Source organism: Octopus sinensis, linkage group LG10, assembly GCF_006345805.1.
Source record: "Octopus sinensis linkage group LG10, ASM634580v1, whole genome shotgun sequence".
NCBI classification, from domain to species: domain Eukaryota; kingdom Metazoa; phylum Mollusca; class Cephalopoda; order Octopoda; family Octopodidae; genus Octopus; species Octopus sinensis.
In genome coordinates this window covers 40,597,376-40,622,277 of record NC_043006.1, presented here as the reverse complement: position 1 = coordinate 40,622,277, position 24,902 = coordinate 40,597,376, and the positions used below count along the sequence as shown (strand labels likewise).

The 24,902-nt window shown below is 37.4% G+C and overlaps 1 protein-coding gene across 2 annotated transcripts; it reads right to left on the bottom strand.

The window, feature by feature from the left end:
- Window positions 1-297: 297 nt before the first annotated feature.
- LOC115216512 (kelch-like protein 30) lies at window positions 298-22,491 on the bottom strand. Of its 2 annotated transcripts, XM_036506593.1 has the most exons (7): window positions 22,277-22,491; window positions 14,612-14,712; window positions 10,480-11,474; window positions 6,790-6,984; window positions 5,592-5,805; window positions 4,481-4,711; window positions 298-2,801 (listed from the first exon to the last, which is right to left on the bottom strand). In XM_036506593.1, the coding sequence occupies exons 3-7, from the start codon at window positions 11,107-11,109 to the stop codon at window positions 2,320-2,322; spliced, it is 1,752 nt and encodes a 583-aa protein (XP_036362486.1). In that variant the 5' UTR covers window positions 11,110-11,474; window positions 14,612-14,712; window positions 22,277-22,491; the 3' UTR covers window positions 298-2,319. The 2 variants fall into 2 exon arrangements, with proteins under 2 accessions (XP_036362486.1, XP_029641808.1); XM_029785948.2 differs by lacking the exon at window positions 14,612-14,712.
- Between the last annotated feature and the right edge of the window lie 2,411 nt (window positions 22,492-24,902).

The window sequence follows — 24,902 nt, the reverse complement described above, 5'->3', positions numbered from 1 at the left end:
CCTTGTACCTATAATAGAAAGGACACTATACCCCCAAACTGACTATATATATGAGGTGGGCTTTCACACAGTTTCCAGTTGCTGTGCACTGAGACTGAACCTGAAACCACTTGGTTTCAAAGCAAGCTTCTTAACCATACTAGGCAAAAGAACTAACATATTAGGGAGGGTGTAGTTCATTATATCAATCCCCAGTATTTTACGGGTATCACTTTCTTGATCCTGGATGGCTGAAAACCTAAGGTGACCTTGACTAGATTCAAAATTACAATTTAAGAAAAAAGGCCAACAATAAAGGTATGTTTATATATTTTTTAATTCAATAAATAAATAAATGTTAAGTGAAAGAATGAATGCATGATATTTGCTGTTTGTTATTTATATACACTTATTTTTAGCTGTAATTAGTGATAATTAATTACTGAGGCAGGTTAAAAATGGTCACCATAAAATAAGCGCTCCGTAAAGTGCTAGCAAATATAGAAGACCCCAATGCCATAGAGGAAATTCACCATAAGGTGCCAAAAGAGAAAATGAATCAACAGAGGGCCTTGATCACCATAGCAGATGGACTTTGTAATTAGCCCTGCTTATTATAGGTTTTCCATAAAGTACCATGGGGTGTGTTCCCAGGCTTACCAACATGTTTCCAGTTGAGAGGTCATGTACATCACTCTGCCATTAACATGTCTTGCAAGCCAGTCGTGGAAACAAACAATAGATATCTTTGACAGGCACAATGGAATAGAATCTGGATTGAAAAAATAAACAGTTTTGTTGCGTATACTGTTTATATTAAGTGGACAGGTGTTGTCGTCTTGATTGCAGATTTCACTACATTTTGGCTGTTGTATTCATCGGCCTTCTTCAAGTGTTTTGTGTTGAACTCGCTTGTGTTAGAATTTTGAGCCTGAACCTTTATTAGATCCATGAGGGTACATCGTTTCCATTCTGCTCTCTGCGTTTCATAACATTTTTTCTTCAGTGGACTTTTTTGTGAATATCTTATTGCTTTGCCTGGGATTGAACTCAGAACCTGTTGGTGTTTGCACCGCATTAACCAACATCTTTATCTACTTGCACTATGCAAGACACTGAGGTAATTCACAAAGTATCAACTGAAATTAAACATGTCACAAAACACAGAGAGAAGTGAATGAGAACTGTACCTTCATGGATGAAATAAAGGGTTAGGTTCAGAAATCGAAATCAACCCAAGATACCTGAAGGCTGAAATATAGTGAAATCAATAATCAAGATTAAGACACCCGTCCAACTGATATAAACAATATGCATGATATAAATTCCTCTTCTCACAAATATAGAATCATATTCAACAGTTTTGTGCTGGTGACTTTTAATTGTATGATGGGGCTTACGCTGAGCACATAATTTGTTCATGATGGTTATTATCTCTGTTCTGACATTGAAACAAAAATTTCTTAATGGCAGGAAGGCAAACCCCAACCATTTTACTTAAGACCACAACAACAACGACAACAACCAGTTCGGAAACATCTATGTAGTCATTTAATCTACTCAGTAAAAGGCAAAATTTCTTGCCTCAACAAATTCCTGGATTTAGAGTAGGGACTACATCTTTTCAGCCCCTAAATTCATAGGACAGCATGTCCTGCATTAAAGACAGCAATTAATAGTAGCCACACAGTCAAATGCTTCGTTCTATTGACAACATCCGTTTCACAGTAAATCTGACCACAGCTGGATCTAACAATGACAATCGTAAGCATTTCACTGAGTAAATTGCAAGGCAAATTTAATATAAACTACACATGTATGTATCTATGTATATGTATAAAATCATATATGTGTATATATATATATATATATATATATAAAATCATAAATATATATATGTATATATAAAATCATATATATATATATATATATATATACATACATAAAAGTCTTATTGCATGACAAGTAAAAAGCTCGTAAAATAAATGGTAGAAAATTTCAGGTCAAAAAGCTGGCAGATGTAGCTTGAAATTAGATATTGTTACAATTTTGTTCATAATGTCTCAGGGAAGGTTCTCTGTAGTGGCTTCTCCTGTCATCTGTAGGTGATGGTTGTGAAGTGTAAAACTGTTATGAACGAAATGGATGTTGTGATGTTCATGCCTTTTCCAAGTATATTAGTGATGTAGGTGAAGTGACACAGTTCTGATCTGGAAGTGAAACTTGATCTCCAAGTTTATCGGGAGCTTACCTTCTACTCTATGGCGTTCTCCTAAGTGAAAAATTACAGCAAAACATATCTTCATTTTCAAGTGAAAGGACATTAAGATGTTTAATGTTTTATGTCATGGTCTCCTCGTAGAATGGCACAGTTACTAAGAAACTCCGAGATAAATGGCAGGAGACTGACATCTCAATGCCAAATGTCTGTGATTCTATATCATAAGTTTCCATATGGTTACTGTCATTACCCATGCAATAGATTTTGCCATCCAGTTCTGCGCAGCTTCCAAAGACATCTTTGAAGCAGCCGAGGGAAGTCCATGCTTGGTCCTGGTCTTCGGCATAGGGGTCGTATAAATAGAGTTTGTTGTTGTAGCCACTTTGTATGATGAGTGAGTTGCCAACGGTAATAGCTGACATGACAGTAAAGCCAGGAGTTATTGCTGGTGGTACATCAGTGGTAACAATTGTCCACTGATTACTGGAAGGATTATAACATTGGATAATCAATGTCTTCAATAAATATACTCTGTTGTTTAGTGCAGCAGCCGTAGCAGCAAATTCCGGTCTTATTAAGTCGGAACATACTGTCCAGGAATCTGTAGGTTAATGAGAGAAAAAGAAAACAAGAAGACATCAATTTCAAATAGTTTGTTTGTGCAGGGTCTTCATTTTTTTTAATGGCAAAATAAAAAAATGTTCTTTTTCTTTTATTTGTTTCAGTCATTTGACTGCGGCCATGCTGGAGCACCGCCTTTAGTTGAGCAAATCGACCCCAGGACTTATTCTTTGTAAGCCTAGTACTTATTCTATTGGTCTCTCATGCCGAACCATTAAGTGACGGGGACGTAAACACACCAGCATCGGTTGTCAAGTGATGCTGGGGGGGGGGGGCAAACACAGACACACAAACACACACACATATACGACGGCTTCTTTCGGTTTCCGTCTACCAAATCCATCCACAAGGCTTTGGTTGGCCTGAGGCTATAGAAGACACTAGCCCAAGGTGCCACGCAGTGGGACTGAACCTGGAACCATGTGGTTGTTAAGCAAGCTACTTACCACACAGCCACTCCTATAAGCTAAATAATTTAAAATTAATGTTAGGAAATGATATTTTAAAAGTGAAAATTCATTTGTTGCTTTAAGACTTCATCTATTTTGTAACTGGTTCTAATAGATTAAAGCTTAGTCATACTAGTTTCAAGACACTGAGTCCAGTTATAAAGGAGTCAATGAATTAAGGCTGGTTGTATGAGCACCGACATATCTGAACAGCTGTGCCAGATCAATACAGTTGCACCAGAGCCAAGAGACTTGGGAGCCAGTCATCCCAGAGACAACAGATTCAGATGGTCACACAGGAGCCAACAAATTTGGGTGACTGAACTAGAAACCAGAAAACTGAATTGGTCACCTCAACAACGACAACTCAGACCAGTTGCCTCATAGTCAATTAACACCATATCAATTAATTCTGCAAATAATGAAAAATTATTGAAATTAATTTTGTCATTATTTGTTTGGTGTTTAAAATAGGAAGTTTGATTGAAAGAACCAGTGGGTATTTTGGACAGGTTGGTTACCAAAAGAGTTAAACTCAGCATTGATGACAACGTCCAGTAAGTGAATTGATTTCAATCTTTTGTGAGGTCTAATGAGATCCTATCAGTTTGCTATTTGAAATGTAGGACAACAACTAAATGAAGGACAACAATTATGAATGTTACCTCACAGGAAATTTGCAAATTAATTTTACATCTGAAAGAGAATGTATTATGTATTGAAATTTGGGTCCTCTTCAGCCACCCAAAATTCCAATTGGTTAGAGGTGCAAATACAACAGCTTAAAGAAACTGACACTGATAGGCACAAATATGGCTGTGTGGTTCAGAAGCTTGCTTTGTAAGTGCATGGTTTTGGGTTCAATGTCATTGTGCAGCGCTGTGGGCTACAGTTGTCTATTGCCTCGGGCCAACCAATCACCTGTGAGTGAATTTGATAGGTGGAAACTGTGAGGAAGCCTGTTGTGACTGTGTGTTTATGTGTTTCTTCCACCTTCCTTCTCACTGCTTTACAACTTAGTGTTGGTTTGTTTACTTCCCCATAACTTAGCAGCTTGGTAAAAGTAACTGGTAGAATAAGAACCAGATTTATAATATAAGCACTGAGGCTCATTTACCTGACACAATCCTTCAAGACGGTGCCCCAGCATGACCGCGGTCCAATGATTGAAACAAGTAAAACGTAAATGATAAAAGATCTGTAAACATACCATTGTTAGAATGGTAGCAATGGACACTGACTGTAATCTCACGGTATTTGGTAAATCCGCCAATCACATAGATGTCGTTGTCAAGGACACAAACAGCATGGTGCCGACGGGGTTGCAGGAGACATGCTTTTCTGATCCATTTCCTCTTTAATAAATCGTAAGCCCAGGTCTGTATCTGCCATTTGTTACTTCCAAGTTTGGCTTCACCTCCCAATACATAGACCTCCACACCTGCACAATTTGATAGGAAGAGAAAAGAGAAAATAAAAAACTGTAGAAATATCACGATCATTTTAACATCCACTTAAAGAAAATTCTAACTGGGCCCCACCTGCAAGGTCATGCAATGTTTATCACGATATGAGATCACCATGTTGCGCACATATAGTTATGATGCATGTGCTTGGTGCACCCTTATCAGATGGGTAACCATGACGGGTATATTGGGCTTTGTATATTTGTACCCCAGTATCACTCTGATGACATACACTGCTCTCTCACCCAACAATAATAATAATGATGATGGTTTCAAATTTTGGTGCAAGGCCAACAATTTTGAGGGAGGAGTTAAATCGATTTCATCGACCCTAATATTCAACTGGTTCTTATTTTATTAACCCCGAAAGGATGAAAGGCAAAGTCAACCTTGGCAGAATTTGAACTCAGAATGTAAAGATGGATGGAATGCTGCTAAGCATATTGCCTGGCATACTAACAAATCTGCCAGCTCTCTACCTTAATAATAATAATAATGATAATAATAATAATAATCTTTCTACTATAGGCACAAGGTCTGAAATTTGGTGGGAGTGGTGTAAGCCAGTTACATCGCCCCTAGTGCATAACTGGTACTTATTTCAATGATCCTGAAAGGACGAAAGGCAAAGTTGACCTCGGCAGAATTTGAATATAATAACAATAATAATGATGCTGCTGCTAATGATGATTGTGAAAACAACTACAATAATGATGACGATATTTGTAAAAATAATCATTGATGACACTGGACATCAATTACAAATATGATAATTAAAGAGACAAGTGTTTCATGATGATGATGATGACGATGATGATGATGACAATGATGATATGTAATAGACTGTTCTCTTACCCAAACTGCACACCCTGTAACCCATGTCAGCTTCCACCGGTGACGTCACAGGGTACATATCATCTAGCTTGACATATTCTTTGGCAGTAGCATCCCATCGCATTACATTCCAATGGGGACTCGGTTTATCGCAGAGTTTGCTCTTGTCTCCACCAACCCACAACAGCGCTTGAGGAATCTGTCGTAGATGAGAAGGCTTCTTCGAACCTCCAGTCTAGAAATGAATTGCAAACAAGAAACAAAATATAAAAACTATACTGTGATACGATAACAAAATACAAAACAAACAAATGTTTTTCAAGTTTACTCTGCTTTACTAAGAATTAAACTCAATGGTAAATCTTGAGAATGGACAGACATACAATGCAGATTGCTGTGCAAGTGAGAAGTTCACTTTATAACCATGTGGCTTTGGGTCCAGTCGCAGCTTGACTAGAGCCTTCTGAGTGAATTTGATAAACAGATACTGTGTGGAAGCTCTTTGCGTGTATATTATGTGTATGTATGTGTGCCCTCTGTGTGTATATTATGTGTGTGTGTGTATATATATATATATATTACATGTGTGTATATATATATGTATGTGTGTGTGTATAATGCCAACTACATTACAGAGTGCAATGGGTGCTTTTCACATGGCACCAGTACCAGCTACACAAACATACACAAATTTTTTCTACTACAGAAGACAGTTGAATAAAAATCTTTGTGTAAACAAAAAAAAAAAAGCTGCAGGAGCGGCTGTGTGGTAAGTAGCTTGCTTACCAACCACATGGTTCCAGATTCAGTCCCACTGCATGGCACCTTGGGCAAGTGTCTTTTACGATAGCCTCAGGCCAACCAAAGCCTTGTGAGCGGATTTGGTAGACGAAAACTGAAAGAAGATTGTCGTATATATATGTGTGTGTCTGTCTGTTTGTCTTGCCACCATCGTTTGACAACCGATGTTGATGTGTTTACATTCCCATAACTTAGCGGTTTGACAAATGAGGCCAATAGAATGAGCACTAGGCTTACAAAAGAATAAGTTCTGGGGTCGATTTGTTCGGCAAAAGGCAGTGCTCCAGCATGGCCACAGTCAAACGACTGAAACAAATAAAAGAGTAATATGCAGGGAAATATTCCCTTACTCAAAACACACACACACACACACACTCAGATATACAGGAAGATGAAGAAAAGGATGCGGTTCACTTACTGAGTCATTATTTGCTGCACTTGAATCTTGATCAACATAAGCTGACTCGACTGTTTGTAAAACATTCGGAGTGGATTTCACCAGGTCTGATTCTTGAAGAACTTCTAATTCTTCACTGGACATTAAACCAACATGGACACACGATGAAAATAGTTCTTTGAAATATTTCGTCCGTTGTCCGGGATCATGATTTATCTTGATAAATATCATTGTTATTATTATTATTAATATTAGAAATAATAGTTGACAGTAGTTGTAATAATAATAAAATAGCAACAAACTTATTTAGAACATTAACCCATAAAGCGCTGGGATTTGAACTTACATACCATGGACTGCTGAGCACATTTTATGAAAATGAGACTATCATGCACACATAAAAAAACAAAAAAAATAGTTAAAATATCTTCTTAGTATATAACGGTGGTAAGTTTTACATCATCTGAAAAGTCATTAGTTGAACTATTAGTCCTCTTGCATTCTGGTGGGTATCAGAGTGTTTGAGTGAAATTAGACCCCAACAAACGCCCATAAATTAAATGCATCTATCTGAGCCACAATCGTGGCCTATTGGCCTGTGCCTGACAGCCACAATCGTGGCCTATTGGCCTGTGCCTGACAGCCACAATCGTGGCCTGTCACGCTTTATATTGTTAAGTGAACATATGAAGTGAACAGCTGAATAGCACAACCAGTCATTGAATGATGATAAGAGTATCATAAGAAGGATCTGTCTTTGGTGTCAGTTCAAAGCATCTGCCTTTCAAGCCTCTGTTGCTGAGAGGAGATAATCACTCTGAAAGGCATGTATCCGACAGTCTGGATAGGGAACACTGTGAACTGATTCAGCATGTTTGTCTGTAGTGTGAAATTTTCTCCATGATAAAATATAATGAATGGCTTTCTTATGGGTTCAGAAATGCCTCAAGTGTATTTGAACTGGTGACAAGTTTGTAATAAGTGACACAGTTATGATTTACCATATTTAATGGCACATAAGATGCACTTTTTAAGAAAAAACGTCTTAAAAAAAGTCACTCCACATCCTTTATGTGAAGTTGGGCCTCCCTTAAGCTTTAATGCACTAAAATCTTTTTTTTTACCTGAATATGCACTGCTGAAATTGGGGTGCATCTAATATGCTTGTGTATCTTTTATGCCATCAAATATAATATGAGGGTGAGTCAAAAAGTAATGCCATTTTGTTTAGGACTGGTATAATTACCAACACAGGAACATGTATCATACATCAAAATGAAGCTGGCCCTCTGTGGATCACATCTCTACTTCTCAACATAGTCACCATTTCTCTCAATAGCAATGTTCTACCTTCAAATGAGAGCATGCATCCCTGCCTCATAAAATTCTGTTGACTGTTCTTTGAGCCACTTCTTCACTAGTTTTCACTTCCTCATCACTGGAATAATGTTTGCCTCTCAAGCCCTCTTTCATGGGGCTGAAGAGATGATAGTCTGAAGGTGCTAAATTATTCTAGTGACGAGTAAGTGAAAACTGTGGTGAAGAAGTGGCTCACAGAACAGTCAACAAAATTTTACAGGGCAGGGATTCGTGCTCTCATTTGAAGGTGGAACATTGCTATTGAGAGAAACGGTGACTATGTTGAGAAGTAGGGATGTGATCCATAGAGGACCAGCTTCATTTTGATGCATGATACATGTTCCTGTGTTGGTAATTATACCTGTCCTAAACAAAATGGCATTACTTTTTGACTCACCCTCGTATTTGTTTGAATGATTGATGAAATGGTATAGAGGAAAGGTAAGAATCCTCTGAAGCTGATTTGTGATTAGGTTTCAGTTCTTTGTTACAGCTACCTCTATTTATTGCATAAGAGCCACTGGTCAAGAGGTGGGCAGTGGAAACGATACAGAAATTTCTCTAAAGCTATGCTGAAGTTGAGTCAGAGTGAGCCAACAAAAAAGGTAACACAGTCCAGCAATCAACCAGGCATGATGGCAAAAGATATATATACCATGAAAGCACAGTTTACTTTGAGAGGGATCACACAGTCTAGCTGTTTGGTAGCCAGGGAGCACAATACACTGCTGTATGCAAGCCACCATCACGCACATGAGCACATCTGGGTCAAATGCAACAAGTGCTGAGGTTCACACATGGAACTTATTAAGGCCATTGCAGATACAGACTTACGTGATTTGGATGATAAGGTTCATTGTTAGTGTCTACTTAATCCATCATGATCATGCTTTTGTGAGAAACATCATTGTCATAACATCCACGAACCTTATCCTCCATTCTGTGTGATATTTACCATACATATAACATTGAGTTTCCTAGTGAAATGGAAATGGTTTAAATAAATTACAAGACTTTACTTAAGAATATTTGCAATTAACAATAACAACTCATTAAAAGATAATAAACACACACACCAATGTCTGCTTTGGTATGGTTTCTATGGCTGGATGGCGTTCTTAATACCAACCCCTTTATAGAGTGTACTGGGTGCTTTTTACATGCCCACTGTCACTAGTAACTTGCAAGAGAAGACCCTCAACTTATGTGTATTGGGGGAAGTGGATTTATAGCAAGGTGATGAGAAGTTAAAGTATGATAGAGGGACGAGAACAAGTGTCTTGCTGCAGGGGTGAGTTATTTCATGTGGTATGTAACTAGCATATACTAAATGGATCACCCTGATGGTAGGAGAAGCAATAACTGAACAAGTTGGTTGGTTGGTTGGTGGTTACAGTGGCATGACAGTGGTTGTTGCAGTGTAGCAGTAGTTATGGTAGTGGTGGTGTGGTTTTGATTACAGCTAAAGAAGTGTAGTGGGGATGGCCAAAGTAATGATGTGACAATGATTGTAGTAGCTGTAGAAAAGGGGGGAGCAATGAAACAATTGTGGTACAAGCTGAAGCAGTGAAGCAGTGGTTGTAGAGGGTGAGGTGAAGAAGAGATGATGGCAGGGAGGAGAGAGAGAGAGTGAGTGAGTGAATGAAAGAGATGATATAGTTAAGTTGGAATGAGATGATGGGGGACAGCTGTTTGGCTGACTGGACATTCAACCTGTTTGGGCAATAGTAATTTTCAGTGCTGGAGACAAACACACACAAATGTGCACAGATATATATATATATATATATATATATATACACACACACACACAAAATGGAGGAGAGAGATAAATAGAGAGAGAGAGGAGAGAGGGAGGAAGAAAACAAGAGAAACATTAAAATGAAAGAAGCATTCAAAGAGTGATTCTTAAGCACAGCCCCTAGGATCACATGTGGCCCTCAAGCAACCTTTTGGCAGCTCTTGACAGTCTTCCCTCAACAAATATAATAAATTTTTCTTTAATTGATTTGTGTTTTACTTTTTTTGGTGCGGCCCCTTGCAAAATTTCAGGTTTTGGATCTGGTCTGGATATTAAAAAATGGTTTGGAACCCCTGATTTAAAGTCTGATATGAAATAAATGAATGTCGAATGAGCAATGCCAAGATGTCTCATGCCCTAGAGAAGAGATAAGAGTTAGAGATGACAAAGTGAAGATGAAGGAAATAGACGAAGGTGATGAGGAGGCAGCAATAAAACAAGGGATCTTCTATCTCAATGATACAAACACAGATGAATGTAGGAAATATAAACAGGCTACATAAGATTAGTGTCTGAAAGAAAGATGGTTACTAGAAGTATTTAACACTTACCCATGTAATAATACTTTTATACACAGGAAGCTCTGAAACTGTATTAAGTCTGCTGTCACTGAGATAGTTCTGTAGCTCATCTTTAGTTAAGAAGACAAAATCTTCATTGTCTTTGATGGTTTTGAAATTCCAGAGGACATAAGCAGTGCAGTAGTTGTGCAGATCTTTTATGAACAAAGTGGAGGCTAGCATGAGGACATCAAAACAGTTCTGACTTACAAGACTCCATAAGAAATTCTTGCATAATGAGAATACTTCAGAAAAATTCAACATATCAGCAATGCGTGTTACATCAAAGATGTTGTCACGGTCGATGAGAAGAGGGGCTGGTTTACTATAACAGAAATCTAAAATCACTTTGAAGCTATTGAGCGACACACATTTAAGGTCTATAGTCTTTTGAGATTTTTCTTTCATAGTACTTTCAAACATTGCTTTGAAGTACTGACTGTTTTCTGACAAGACCTGTTTGTGACACTCTATGAGTTCCTGTTCCACAATGAGGCCTATGTCACAAATGCCAAACTTGCAAATGTCATCAGAGGACACCTCAAATGTGTGATTGCTATCCTCTTCCAACTGACAACATCCATTTTGGTTGTCAAATCTATCTTTTGCAATGTCATTCATTTTGGCACTACTGGCAGAGTAACTTAGGCAAATGGTAGTTTAAATTAAACAACTAGGCACTGTTATGAGGTTTAACTGTTTTGTTGGGGAATGTGTGTGGGAAGCTACATTATCGGTGTAAATAACGTTGGGTAACTGGTGTTTTATGCCAAACAGAAAACAGCCGCTGGTAAAGGTATGGTGGAGAAGTTGCTACAGGAAGGTGGGACGACAATAACTGTGATAAACTGGACAACTGTTGTGTGGTAAGTTGTACAGCTGCTAAAGAAAGCTGGAAAACTGGTGTGGCAAGGCAGGGCAACGATTATGTAAGCTGGACAACAGATGCATCAAAAGTGGGACACGTGCTGTGGCAGGTCAGGCAACTGAAAGAAAACAATATTTGAAATTTATTAAGTTTTTAATATTAATACAACAAAACGACAAAATAACTTTTCTTTTTGTAACAAAGTCAAACTTGCAGCATCACTATCACCCGTTTCCATATCTATTTTCCCAAGTTCACACAGGAAGGACAGTTCTACCATATACAAATCATTTGTCCTGACCTTGCACTGAGATTTTGTCTGTGAGACTCAACATCCTTAAACCTGACTTTACTTCTTTCCATGTCGACACACAACGGTTTTCCATCCATACGTAGCTGCTCATTTGTCCCACTTAGTATGCCTACTACTGAAGTTATCTCCCTTGGATCCATTATCTGATACTTTTTAATTCCCAGTTACTCTTACAGTCCATCGTTTTCTGCATTTCACGTAAGTTACACACGAACGTCTTCCCAATAAATACATTACCGTATTTGATGGCATGTAAGACGTACTCTCATCACAAAATGCCAAAACAAAATATCACAAAAAAATCACAGTGGGTCCTTCCTATACGCGAAGTTGGGTCTATATTCCATGCTTTAATGAACCCAAAACTTTTTTCCTCAATATGCATTGCTGAAATTAGTGTGCATCTTTTATGCCATGAAATACAGTAGTTCAGTGCTATCTTTTCCTCAGCTGACTTCTATATTTGAGTTATCACATACCAACACATTCCCTTGTCGTTGGCACATCTAACAAGCAGCATCAGACATTTCTAATTCCTTCTCTTGACCATTTTACATATTTCTATTAGTTTGAGGGTTGACAACCAGTTTATGGTTGAAGAATGGTTAGTAACAGGAAGAAGCAGATAAATTAACTTTAAAAGCATGGCTTAGATTCATCAAGCAATGGCTCAGTGGAAGACTGTAGATCTAGACCAGGAATGATCCTGGGAAAGGATGGTGATGCCGTGAGCGTACAATGGGAGACTTTGCTAGGCACCCAGAGTTTAGAGAAGACATGATTTTGTTTTAGAAATGAAATATTGAAATCAAGTACAACACTTATTAGATTTTAAATATATCCTTGCACCCAATCTTTGTCAAGATAAAAAATATTTAAAGGATATTCTTTTCTGCTCCAGGCACAAGGCCTGAAATTTTGGGGAGAGGAGGCCAGTCAATTAGATCGACCCCAGTGCACAACTGGTACTTAATTTATCAACTCCGAAAGGATGAAAAGGCAAAGATGACCTCGGTGGAATTTGAACTCAGAATGTAAGCACAGACGAAATACCGTGAAGCATTTTGCCCAGTATGCTAATGTTTCTGCCAGCTCGCTGTCTTCATCCTGCTTAATATTCTTTTCTACTGCAGGCACAAGGCCCGAAATTTTTGGAGAGGGGGGGCCAGTCAATTAGATTGACCCCAGTGTGCAACTGGTACTTAATTTATCAACCCCGGAAGGACAAAAGGCAAAGTCAACCTCAGAACGTAAAGACAGACAAAATACAGCTAAGCATTTCACGTGGCGTGCTAACGTTTCTGCCAGCTCGCCACCTTAAGAAGTATATTATGTTACCAATGACTGATGAAGTATGAAGACCCACTAAAATTTTGTTAAATATGTCCTGATCTTTTTTTAGTAATTTCTATAAAAATTTAATAAAGGAGGTATTATCTTTTATCTTTAACTTGTTTCAGTCATAAGACTGTGGCCATGCTGGGGCACTGCCTTGAAGAAAGTTTCGTCAAATGAATTGAGCTCAGTACTAATTTGCTTTATAGCCTGGTACTTATTCAGTCAGTCTCTTTTGATGAACTGCTAAGTTAGAGATGTAAACATCAACACTGGTTGCCAAGTGGTGGCAGGGGACAAACACACACACACACACAAGCTTCTCTCAGTTTCCATCTACCAAGTCCACTCTCAAGGCTTTGGTCAGGCTGAAGCTTTAGCAAAAAACACTTGCCTAAGGTACCACACAGTGGGACTGAACCTGGAACCATGTAGCTGGGAAGCAAGCTTCTTACCACACAGCTAAGCCTACGACCATTATGACCCTAATCTTCATCATTTAACTTCTGTTTTCCATGCTGGTTTGAGTTGGATGATCGACAGGAGCTGGAGAGCCAGAGGACTGCACCAGGCTCCACAATCTGCTTCGGCATGGTTTCTCTGGTTGGATGGTTTACCTAATGCCAACCACTTTCCAGATTGTACTGAGTATTTTTTTATGTGGCACCGGTACTAGTGAGGTCACAGAGTAATTCACAGGACAAAACCCCCACCAACTGAGGGGAGAATTAATATTGAAGGAAGTAGGAGTGGCTGTGTGGTAAGTAGCTTGAAAACTTGAAAATTCAGTTCATCACTATACAGAGAAAACGATTTTAAATATTCAGGAGTGGCTGTGCGGTAAGTAGCTTGCTTACCAACTACATGGTTCCGGGTTCAGTCCCACTGCGTGGCACCTTGGGCAAGTGTCTTCTACTATAGCCTCAGACCGACCAAAGCCTTGTGAGTGGATTTGGTAGACGGAAACTGAAAGAAGCCTGTTGTATATGTGTATATATGTGTGTGTGTGTGTGTTTGTGTCTGTTTGCCCCCCCCCCTACATCGCTTGATAACCAAAGCTGGTGTATTTACGTCCCCATAACTTAGCGATTCGGCAAAAGAAACCGATAGAATAAGTACTAGGCTTACAAAGAATAAGTCCTGGGGTTGATTTGCTCGACTAAAGGCAGTGCTCCAGCATGGCCAGTCAAATGACTAAAACAAGTATAAGAGAGTAAAAGAGAAGTGGTTGTATGCTAGAATATGTGAGGTTAAAGTATGACAGAGGACAAGAACAGGTGTCTTGTGGTGGGGGAAGTACATGGTCACCACTCCATTTGGAAAAGAAACAGGATGGTGGAGAAGATGTGTCAGAGTAAAATATAAAAGGGTCACATGTTGATAAGATAAAAAAATATGGAAAATAAATTACTGCTCAAAATTTATCTTCTGTTGATTAAAAATAATTTGCTATAGTCATTCTGTTTTACTCAATCTAAATAACTAATTCTCACCACATGTTATGCTCTGAATATGCTTAGATGACTAAGTGGATTTGGTCACAGCTACTGATCATGACAATGATGGTAATAACAACAATGGAGGGAAAGATAAATGGAGTTACTAACCTGTGGAAATTACTGGTATCAAATCAAATTCCCGTTCATAATGAAGAGGGCAGCAAAGGACATTTCAGTTTTTCCCTCATTTTGTTTACACAATGATACATCTGAGAGATAAACAAAAAACAACAGATATAACAGTTTCAAATTTTGGTACAAGGCCAGCAATTTTGAGAGGAGAGGCTAAGTCAATTACATCAACCCCAGTGTTTGACTACTAGTTATTCTATCGATCCCTAAATGATGAAAAGCACAGTTGATCTAGGTGGTGTTTCAAATTACAATGTAAAGAACTGGAAGAAATGCTGCCAGCATTTTGTGTGCCAATGATTCTGCCAGCTCATCACATTAATAATTTATTTATCATTTCAAGCCTAGCCAGGCTCATGGACCCGGTTTCTGTGGCGTATGTGTCCCCACCCCCCCAGCTGGACGAGACACCAGTCCATCGCAGCGTTACTCAAGAAACAGGAAGAAAGAGTGAAAGTTGGGGCGAAAGAGTAGAATAGGGGTCGCCACCACCCACTGCCGGAGCCTCGTGGAGCTTTTAGGTGTTTTTGCTCAATAAACACACACAACGCCCGATCTGGGAATCGAAACCATGAACCTCCGATTGAGAGTCTGCTGCCCTAACTACTAGGCTATTGCACTCCCATCACATTAATAACAGATATGATAAAATACAGATAAAAAGGAAACATGATGGATTAGAGAAAATGACATTTACATAGATCAGTTGCAGGACCAAACCCCTCAACTAATGGAGCTAGCACTGAGGAAAAGGGTGTCCTACATCAATACAGAAACATAGCTATCTCAGATGAGAGAGAGAGAGAGAGAGAGAGAGCAAATAGGAATGCTGAAAGTGATAGAGAGGAAGATAGGGGGAATGAAAGACAGTGACAGAGGTTAAGAGAGCAAGAGAAACACAGATCACAAGGAAGAAAGAGGAGTGAGAGAGGAAGAGGGAGAGGTTTATAATAAGTATATCTGTAATACAGTTCTACGCCATATGGCATAGTGGTTAAGAGTGCGGGCTACTAGCCCCAAGATTCCGAGTTCAATTCTAGGCAGTGACCTGAATAATAATAATAATGATAATAATAACAACAACAACATTGAAAAATACATTAGGAATGAGAACCCAGGTTCAAAATTTCCCCAAGACACCTGATGAAGGCTGGAGGGTATATCAGCCGAAATGTTGTGTTAACAACAAACAAGATGAGGACAAATATCAGTCAAATGTACATAATGTATATTTGTAATATCTTGCTATCGCAACTCATTATTGCCTCTGTATCTGAAGCAGGAGAGAGAGAGAGAGAGCTGGTTAAGATCTGATGGGGTAGGGAGTGAAGGGGCCATACACTTGAGTTACAGGGAGGTGTATATAGTGAAGTGGACCAGGGAATGGAGAGGGTGAGTGGGTGGTGGTGGGGATGTTTCTGCTTAGTGTTGGCTGTCGGAAGCGAGTACTTGAGACCAGAGTAGAGATTAATGATATTTTTACTTGGATTGCATCGGTCCCTTGCTACCCTGATTATTGCCAGTGGGTGCACAGGGTCTTCAGGTAAATTACAACTGAAGAGTCTGTGCATCCACAGGTGAAACCCAGAACAGTAAGAGACTGACTCAAACAAGACACACACACACACACATGTACGTATGATGGGCTTCTTTTAGCTTTTATCTACCAAATCCACTCTCAAAGCTTTGATTGGCCTGAGGCTATAGTAGAAAACAACTGCCCAGGGTGCCATGCAGTGGGACTGTACCTGGAACCATGTGGTTGGGAAGCAATTTTCTTACCATACAGCCATGCCTATATATATACAATAATAATAATAATAATTATGATAAAAAGTAACAACAAAAGAATGAGACCTCGATATTAGAGAAATAGAGGATTATATGTTGTTTGTTCTAAGTTTTATATATATATATGATGATGATCTTGTTCTTGCCAGGTCGCTTCTTTTGTCTTTTGATGTGTGACACATGTTCTTTCACATTTCTTACTCATTCCTGTTTATTTTGTTATTTTTTTAAATTTCTATGTATATGTTGTTTTCTTTTTTTTCGCTTTACTAATTAAAATTAAGGGGAAAATGTGGAATGGACAGAGAGAGACATGTTAATTCATGTGTGTGTGTATAAGCATGCATATATATATATAATATATATATATATATATATGTCATCATCATCATCGTTTAACGTCTGCTTTCCATGCTAGCATGGGTCGGACGGTTCAACTGAGGTCTGGGAAGCCAGAAGGCTGCACCAGACCCAGTCTGATCTGGCAGTGTTTCTACAGCTGGATGCCCTTCCTAACGCCAACCACTCCGTCAGTGTAGTGGGTGCTTTTACGTGCCAGACGAGGCTGACAAACGGCCACGATCGGATGGTGTTTTTTATGTGCCTGGCAATGGCCATGATCGGATGGTTCTCTTACGTGTCTATATATATATATATATATAGACACACACATACATCATCATCATCATCATCATTTAACGTCCGCTTTCCATGCTAGCATGGGTTGGACGGTACATACACAAATATATGAAATCACCATCATACATAGACATACTTCAGTCTCTGGCCCAGAGGTACATCATCTCTTCTCTTGGTCTTTTCGACTGCTACTATAATGGCCTCTGCTCCTCACAGCTGTCTTGATTTATTTCACTTCCATTCAGCAGTTCTCCTCCTACTTATCACTTTTTCTCCCACCACCAATAATTATTTCCCCAGCAAGTCCCGTGCAGTAATAACTTGAACATATAAAGTGTTCACAATGGCAATAACCAGTGTATTATTTCCTTATCTGATATACACATCTGTCAAATTATTTCCTATTCTATATAAAACAAAAAAATTTTCTTGAGCCCTAGGACTCACAAAGCCAGTTACATATAAGTGAAGGTGCATGGCTCAGTGGTTAGAGCGTCGAGCTTATGATCATGAGGTAGTGAGTTCGAATTCTGGACTGGGCTGTGAGTTGTGTCCTTGAGCAAGATACTATATTTCATATTGCTCCAGTTAACTCAGCTGTAGAAATGAGTTACGACATCACTGGTGCCAAGCTGTATCATGGCCCTTATCTTTCCCTTAGATAATATCAGTGGCGTAGAGAAGGGAGGATGGTATGCATGGGTGGACTGCTGGTTCTCCATAAACAACCTTGCCCGGACTTGTGCCTTGGAGGGTAACTTCCTAGGTGCAATCCTATGGTCATTCATGACCGAAGGGGGTCACCCTCACCCATTATAACATATAAGTGATGAAGATCATAACATTGCCCTGAATGGGATACCAGTTTGTTTTGAGGGGAGGGAGACAAGTTGACTATATCACTCCCAAATTTCTTGGTACTTGATTGTTTGGTACTTTATTTTATCGACCCTTGAGATATTAAAGGTAAAGTTGATTTTGGCAAGATTTGAACTCAAAACGTAATTTTAAAAAATGGTGCTTAGGTGTGGCAAGAAGTTTTCTTCCCAACCACATGGTCCTGGGTTCAGTCCCACTGCATAGCACTTTGGTTAAGTGTCTTCTACTATAGTCTCAGGTCAATCAAAGCCTTGTGAGTGAACTTAGTAGACGGAAACTGAAAGACACACATGCATAGATATATGTACATATACACGACAAGCTTCTTTCAGTTTTCGTCTACCGAATCCATTCACAAGGCTTTGGTTAGCCCCAAAATATATTTATGCTTCATCCATAACTGTTAGTCTGACAAAATATATTTTGTTTCACTCATGGTTCTTCAGGATTTTATTCACTCTCAGACTTATTTTTGAGTACATTATTCTAAGTGGCTTCTTTTGAACTTGTTACCTCAAGAAAACATCAGGCATGGCCGTGTGGTAAGAAGCTTGCTTCCCAGTGACATGGTTCCAGGTTCAGTCCCACTGCATGGCACCTTGGGCAAGTGTCTCCCACAATAACCTTGGGCTAACCAAAGCCTTGTGAATGGATTTGGTAGACGGAAACTGAAAGAAGCTTGTCGTGTATATGTACATATATCTATGTATGTGTGTCTTTGTTTGTCCCCCAACACACCTGCGCCATCGCTTGACAACTAATGTTGATGTGTTTATGTCCCCGAAAGCGGTTCAGCAACATAGACCAATAGAATAAGTACTAGGCTTACAATGAATAAGTCCCGGGTCGATTTCTTCGACCAAAGGCGGTACTCTCGCATGGCTGCAGTCAAATGACTGAAGCATGTAAAAGAGTATACATGCACACACATAGATATACATGCATGGTTCTATGGTTAAGAAGTTTGCTTTCCAATCATGTGATTCTGGCTTCAGTACCATTGTATGAAGCCCTGGTCCAGTGTCTTCAGCTATAGCCCCAGATTGACCAAAGACATGAGTGGAATTGGTAGACGGAAAGTGAAAGAAGCACATCGTATATATGTGTGACGTTTGTTTCCAATCCTCCATGAAAACATGTTTAGCTATGTGGAAATATCACTTTGCTTAGAAAAACAAGATAGAGTTGGCAACAGAACGGCTTGAAAACCTGCTTCCACAAAATCCGTCTGATCAATGCAAACATGGAAAAGTGGACGTTAAAACAACGACGATGACTATAATCACAAACACAACTTGTATTATTATTAAGTCCAGTTTTCAATGACTAAGTTGGATACATACTTATTTGAAGTGGTATTTTAGGATCGGATGCTTTCCCTGTTATCGCCCTTGACCTGTGTGTCAAGTAAGGGGATTCTTTTTTATTTCTAAAGCACTGAGCTACAGAACATAATATTTATTCACTGGCAATATAAACCTGCCAGCACTGTTTTGAGAAGGAAACCTTCGTTCACGACAGAAAACTACCATGGCAGTAATTGTGACGAGCGATTTGAAGGAACTATAGGGGTTTGAAACTGTTCGGATGACAGTTAATGCGCATCGAGTAGAACTGTGTCGAAAAATGAAGTTCGCTCGGATTTCAAGTCGAAAGGGGAAGAAAGAGATATGCGAACAGAATGAGTCAAAGAGAGAATGAATGAGCAGAAGATGGAGAAAGAAAAAGAAAGCAAAAAAGATCCCATAATTTTATTCTGTAATTCTAAATTTAAAAATAAACACAAAATGTATTGCATTCGTGTTCTTAAGATCTTCCGCTTCGTGGATTAGGAGAGATTATTTATACAACTTGCGAAAAGGCCCAATCCAGGCCATATTTTGCAGTGTGTGTGTGTGTATGCGTGCGTGCGTGTGTCAACAGGGCTGATTATGAAATCTTAATTACTCTCGATAAGAGAATATTTTTGGTTTATAGAAGAGAAAGCTAGAATATGTTGTGATGCCCGTACCTCACCAGCCACAAAGACATTAACGACATAAAATGTCCCACGGTGAAGTGGAGTGGATTAGGATCCAGGTCGAGAATCGAAACTGAGAAGTAGTCTCAACTTGCTGGTAATTTTATCTCTTACATCAAGTAACTGCTTAATATACCCACCCCATATAAAGTGGAATCGGTTGCCATGGGAAGGAGGCTGCCTGTTACAAAGATGAGTAATCAAAAAGTGAACTTTGTATTTAATAGCGGAGGAATATTAAAAACGAAACACTCGTTAAATATGCAGAAAGCAAAAGATTTAATGGCTCGGCGCTTTTATGCATTTCAGAGTCAGAATTTAGAAATATGTATTTTGGACATAGGAACAACTTGAACGAGGAGAAACATGTAATTCTAAATGGAATCAACAATAACGAGAAGGAAGAAAATAAAATAGAAAAAAATAATAAAAACCATAAAGACAACCGACATGGTCAGAAGTGAAAGTTACAATGTATTGTACCGGTGTCTGAAATTGATTAACAATATAATTACGATCACAACATACACACACGCACATACACATATAGATGTGGACAGATACACATACACACAAACAGCCGCACTAATTAGTAAATAGCAACAAGACTCAAGATTAAGTCACACACATACGCATGTATAAATACAATAGTGGCTTTTTACTATGATCGTATGATCGATCGAGCAAATTTATATATTATATATTTAAACAAGATCGATACACACACACACACATATATATTATTCAACACATACACAATGTGCTTTGCTTGTTCGCCATATACATTACACATACATGTGCGTATATAATGTTTATCTTCTAACAGAATGATATATATATATATATATACATATATACATACATATATATTAACATACATATATATATATATATATATACATATATAACATACATATATATATATCTATATAATACATATATACATACATACATATATCTATATATACATATATACACATACATATATATCTATATATATACATAATACATACATACATATATATATATATTATATATATATAATACATACATATATATATATACATATATACATACATATATATATATATACATATACATACATACATATATATATATATATATATATATATATACATATATACATACATACATATATATATATATATATACATATATACATACATACATACAATATATATATATATACATATATACATACACATATATATATATATACATATACATACATACATACATATATAATATATATATACATACATTACATACATATATATATATATATATACATATATACATACATACATACATATATAATATATATATATACTTATACATACATATATATATATATATACATATACATATATAATATATATATATATACATATATACATACATATATATTATATATATATACTATATATATACATATATACATAATACATATTATATATATATATATATATATACATAGATACATACATGATATATATATCTATATACAGATATATATATTACATTATACATAACATACAATATATATATATACATATATATACATACATATCCTATATATATATACATATATACATACATACATATAATATATTTATATATATATATATATATATATATATTATATATATATATATATATATATATATTTATAGTGCATGTGTGCATCGTTCAAATGCAAAACAACCTGATATTACATTAATTATATACACACGTATATTTGTAGTCCGTATATATATATATATATATATATATATATCGTTCAGTCTGAGAAAAAGCGAACTTCAAAATAATTTTTTGAGCAGTTATATTTTATGTTAAAAACATATATGGTTTTAATAATGTGCAAGATTATAGGATAAAACAGATTCTAAGATTAACTAAATCAATAATAAAATATATAAAAACTAATATTAAATGTAACTAAAAGAAATCATATATAATAAATATATATATATATATTATATATATATATATATATAATATATATATATATATATATATATATTAATATCATAACATTTACATCCGATTTGGCAGCGAGGGACAGAAGGAATTCAGAGTTTGATTTAGATGAGATAATCTATGAGAGAGTCTGACAATAGATACAGAAAATAAACGCTAAAGTGCACCACACCCTTGGAATATAAAATTCAGCATTATATCTGTGGTTCAACACAAGTATTTAGATATCTAGGAATATATATAAATATAGTGCAATATATATAAAAAAAAAGGCAAACAGCCGTCAAAACCAAATATAGGAATGTTACCTCAACGTACGCGAACCACCTTGCATGTTGTGTATATATATAAATGTGTGTGTTTGTGTGTGTACTAGAATGTATGGATATGTGAGCGTGAGAGTATGTACATGTGTTTATGTGTATGTATGTTTGTGTGTGTATCTGTAAAGAGCTTGGAAGGAAAAACCCCCGAGATGGAGATGGAGTGACATCAGATTGCACCGGATGAATTTAACATTAGCTTTTAGGCCGGCGTCAAGGGAAGTAATTCTCTTAAAATCTATAAACTATGGGGAACATCTACGCTAAAGTGAATACACACACATCTATCTATCTATCTATCTATCTATCTATCTATCTATCTATCTATCTGTCTGTCTGTCTGTCTGTCTGTCTGTCTATCTATCTATCTATCTAGCTAGCTATCCATCCATCCATCCATCCATCCATCCATCTATTTGTCTATCTATCTGTTTATTTGTCTGTCTGTCTGTCTATCTGTTGTCTGTCTGTCTATCTGTCTATCTATCTATCTATCTATCTATCTATCTATCTATCTATCTATATGTATGTCTATCTGTCTGTCTATCTCTCTCTCAGTCTGTCTGTCTGTCTGTTTATCTCTCTCTCTCTCTCTCTCTCTCTCTCTCTCTATCTATCTATTATCTATCTATCTATATGTCTGTCTGTCTATCTGTCTGTTTATCTATCTATCTATCTGTCTGTCTGTCTGTCTGTCTGTCTATCTATCTGACTGTCTGTCTGTCTGTCTGTCTATCTTTCTGTCTGTCTATATATATATATATATATGCAGGTTCCCTGATTTTTCTTATTTTTTGAGCTTTACAACCCCTCTCTCTCTCTATCTCTCTCCCTACCTCTACCCTGAATTCTTCCCTGTACTTGTTGCCAACCCTTACTGACAGCATCCCTGTACATGGCTTGCACAGCTCTCACTAACTATTCATCTATCCCTAGTTTCCTCATTGACCACCAGATAACTGAACACCTTTTTGATCTCCATGTGTCTAACACACGTGGACATGCCTACAAAGTCAGAAAACAACACAGCTCCCATGACTTTCGGAAACATTTTTTCACGCTCAGAGTTGCTGAAGCATGGAATAAACTGCCTGCGTCACTTGTTGACTGCCATGACACTGCATCCTTTAAGGCCCTCATGCTTTCCGAAATCCACCGAAACTACACCTGATTATATATACACTTTAGATGAGTTGTAGTGCACCTGAGCACTGTACACAATTATTATTATTATTATTATTATTATTATTATTATTATTATTATTATTATTATAAGGGATCGGGGGACTCTGTCAAAGGCTTTCTCCATATCAATGAAAGCCAGGTACAGGGGTTTAGCTTTGGCTAGGTATTTCTCCTGCAGCTGTCTTACCAGAAATATACCATCAGTGGTGCTTTTCCCTGGCACGAACCCAACTGCATCTCATCTAAATTTACTCTCTCCCTAATCAGTAGGGCTATGACCCTCTCTGTGACCTTCATTACCTGATCCAACAGCTTGATACCTCTGTAATTATTTGTATCTAAAGCGTCACCTTTACCTAGTAGTTGACTATTATGCTGCTACACCAGTCATTGGGTATGACTTCTTCGTGTATCACTTGGTTATATATACGGTTGACTAGGCTATAGCCAACACTGCCAGATATTTTGAGTATCTCTGCAGTAATTCTTGATGGGAATGAATGGGAGAAAGAGAGTCTGCCGAATGTTGATCCAACAGAGGGACCAGCTATCCGAGTTGACAGTACCTTGGTAGATAAAGCAGTTAAAAGTATGAAGACAGGGCAAGCCCCTGGCCCATCAGGAATTACTGTAGAGATGCTCAAAATATCTGACAGTGTCGGCTATAGCCTAGTCACCTGTATAGCTAACCAGGTGATACATGAAGGAGTCATATGTATGATGATGATAGTGAGCATGATACTCATACACAAATATTCATATATACACACACACACACATATATATACTCATACATATATATACTCATGTATGCATGTATATATATATATATATATATATATATATATGGTTATTATGTGGTTAACTCTTTATATCTATATTATTATCTAACTATCTATACACACACATGCATCTTCCCCTATGTCTCCGTTTTTCTCTCTCATTGCTCACACATGACCACCATCCATCTTTCTTTTCCTCATGTGATAATCTTTCTTTCCTTTCAGGACTGTCCTAAGGACTGGACGTATCCTATCCCTCTCTTCCACCTTTTCTTTTGTCAAAGTAAATATTTCTCCAGCGTTCGCTATTTTACCCTCGTTCTGGTCTAACGACCCTCCATGTTTGTTTTCTTCGATTTCCTTGTATGTCTCCACCGTCCTGTTTTTGTTCCCAATTTTGACCCTCCATAAATTCCAAATTTTATTTTTGTACTTATGGGAGCAACAGTCTTTGAAGTCTCATAGGAGTAGATAGACAGCTTACAACTGATGAAAGGTTGTTCTTTAAGTTACTTGTCCTGTTTTCCATTTGTTTCTCACATTGCTTGCACATTGAACTCATTTGTTTTCGTAATTTATGTTGTTTACTGTTGGTGACGTCCTGTACCCATATATGCCTATGTATATATATGGTATGTCATCAG

Bases quoted from the DNA above. Each gene is read 5' to 3' on its own strand.
- LOC115216512 (XM_036506593.1), bottom strand. From the start codon at position 11,109: ATGAATGACATTGCAAAAGATAGATTTGACAACCAAAATGGATGTTGT. The intron at 6,985-10,479 runs GTAAGTGTTAAA...ATATTTATCAAG, and splicing joins ATAAAAGTATTATTACATGG to ATAAATCATGATCCCGGACA. The intron at 5,806-6,789 runs GTAAGTGAACCG...ATTCATTTCTAG, and splicing joins GTGCAGCAAATAATGACTCA to ACTGGAGGTTCGAAGAAGCC.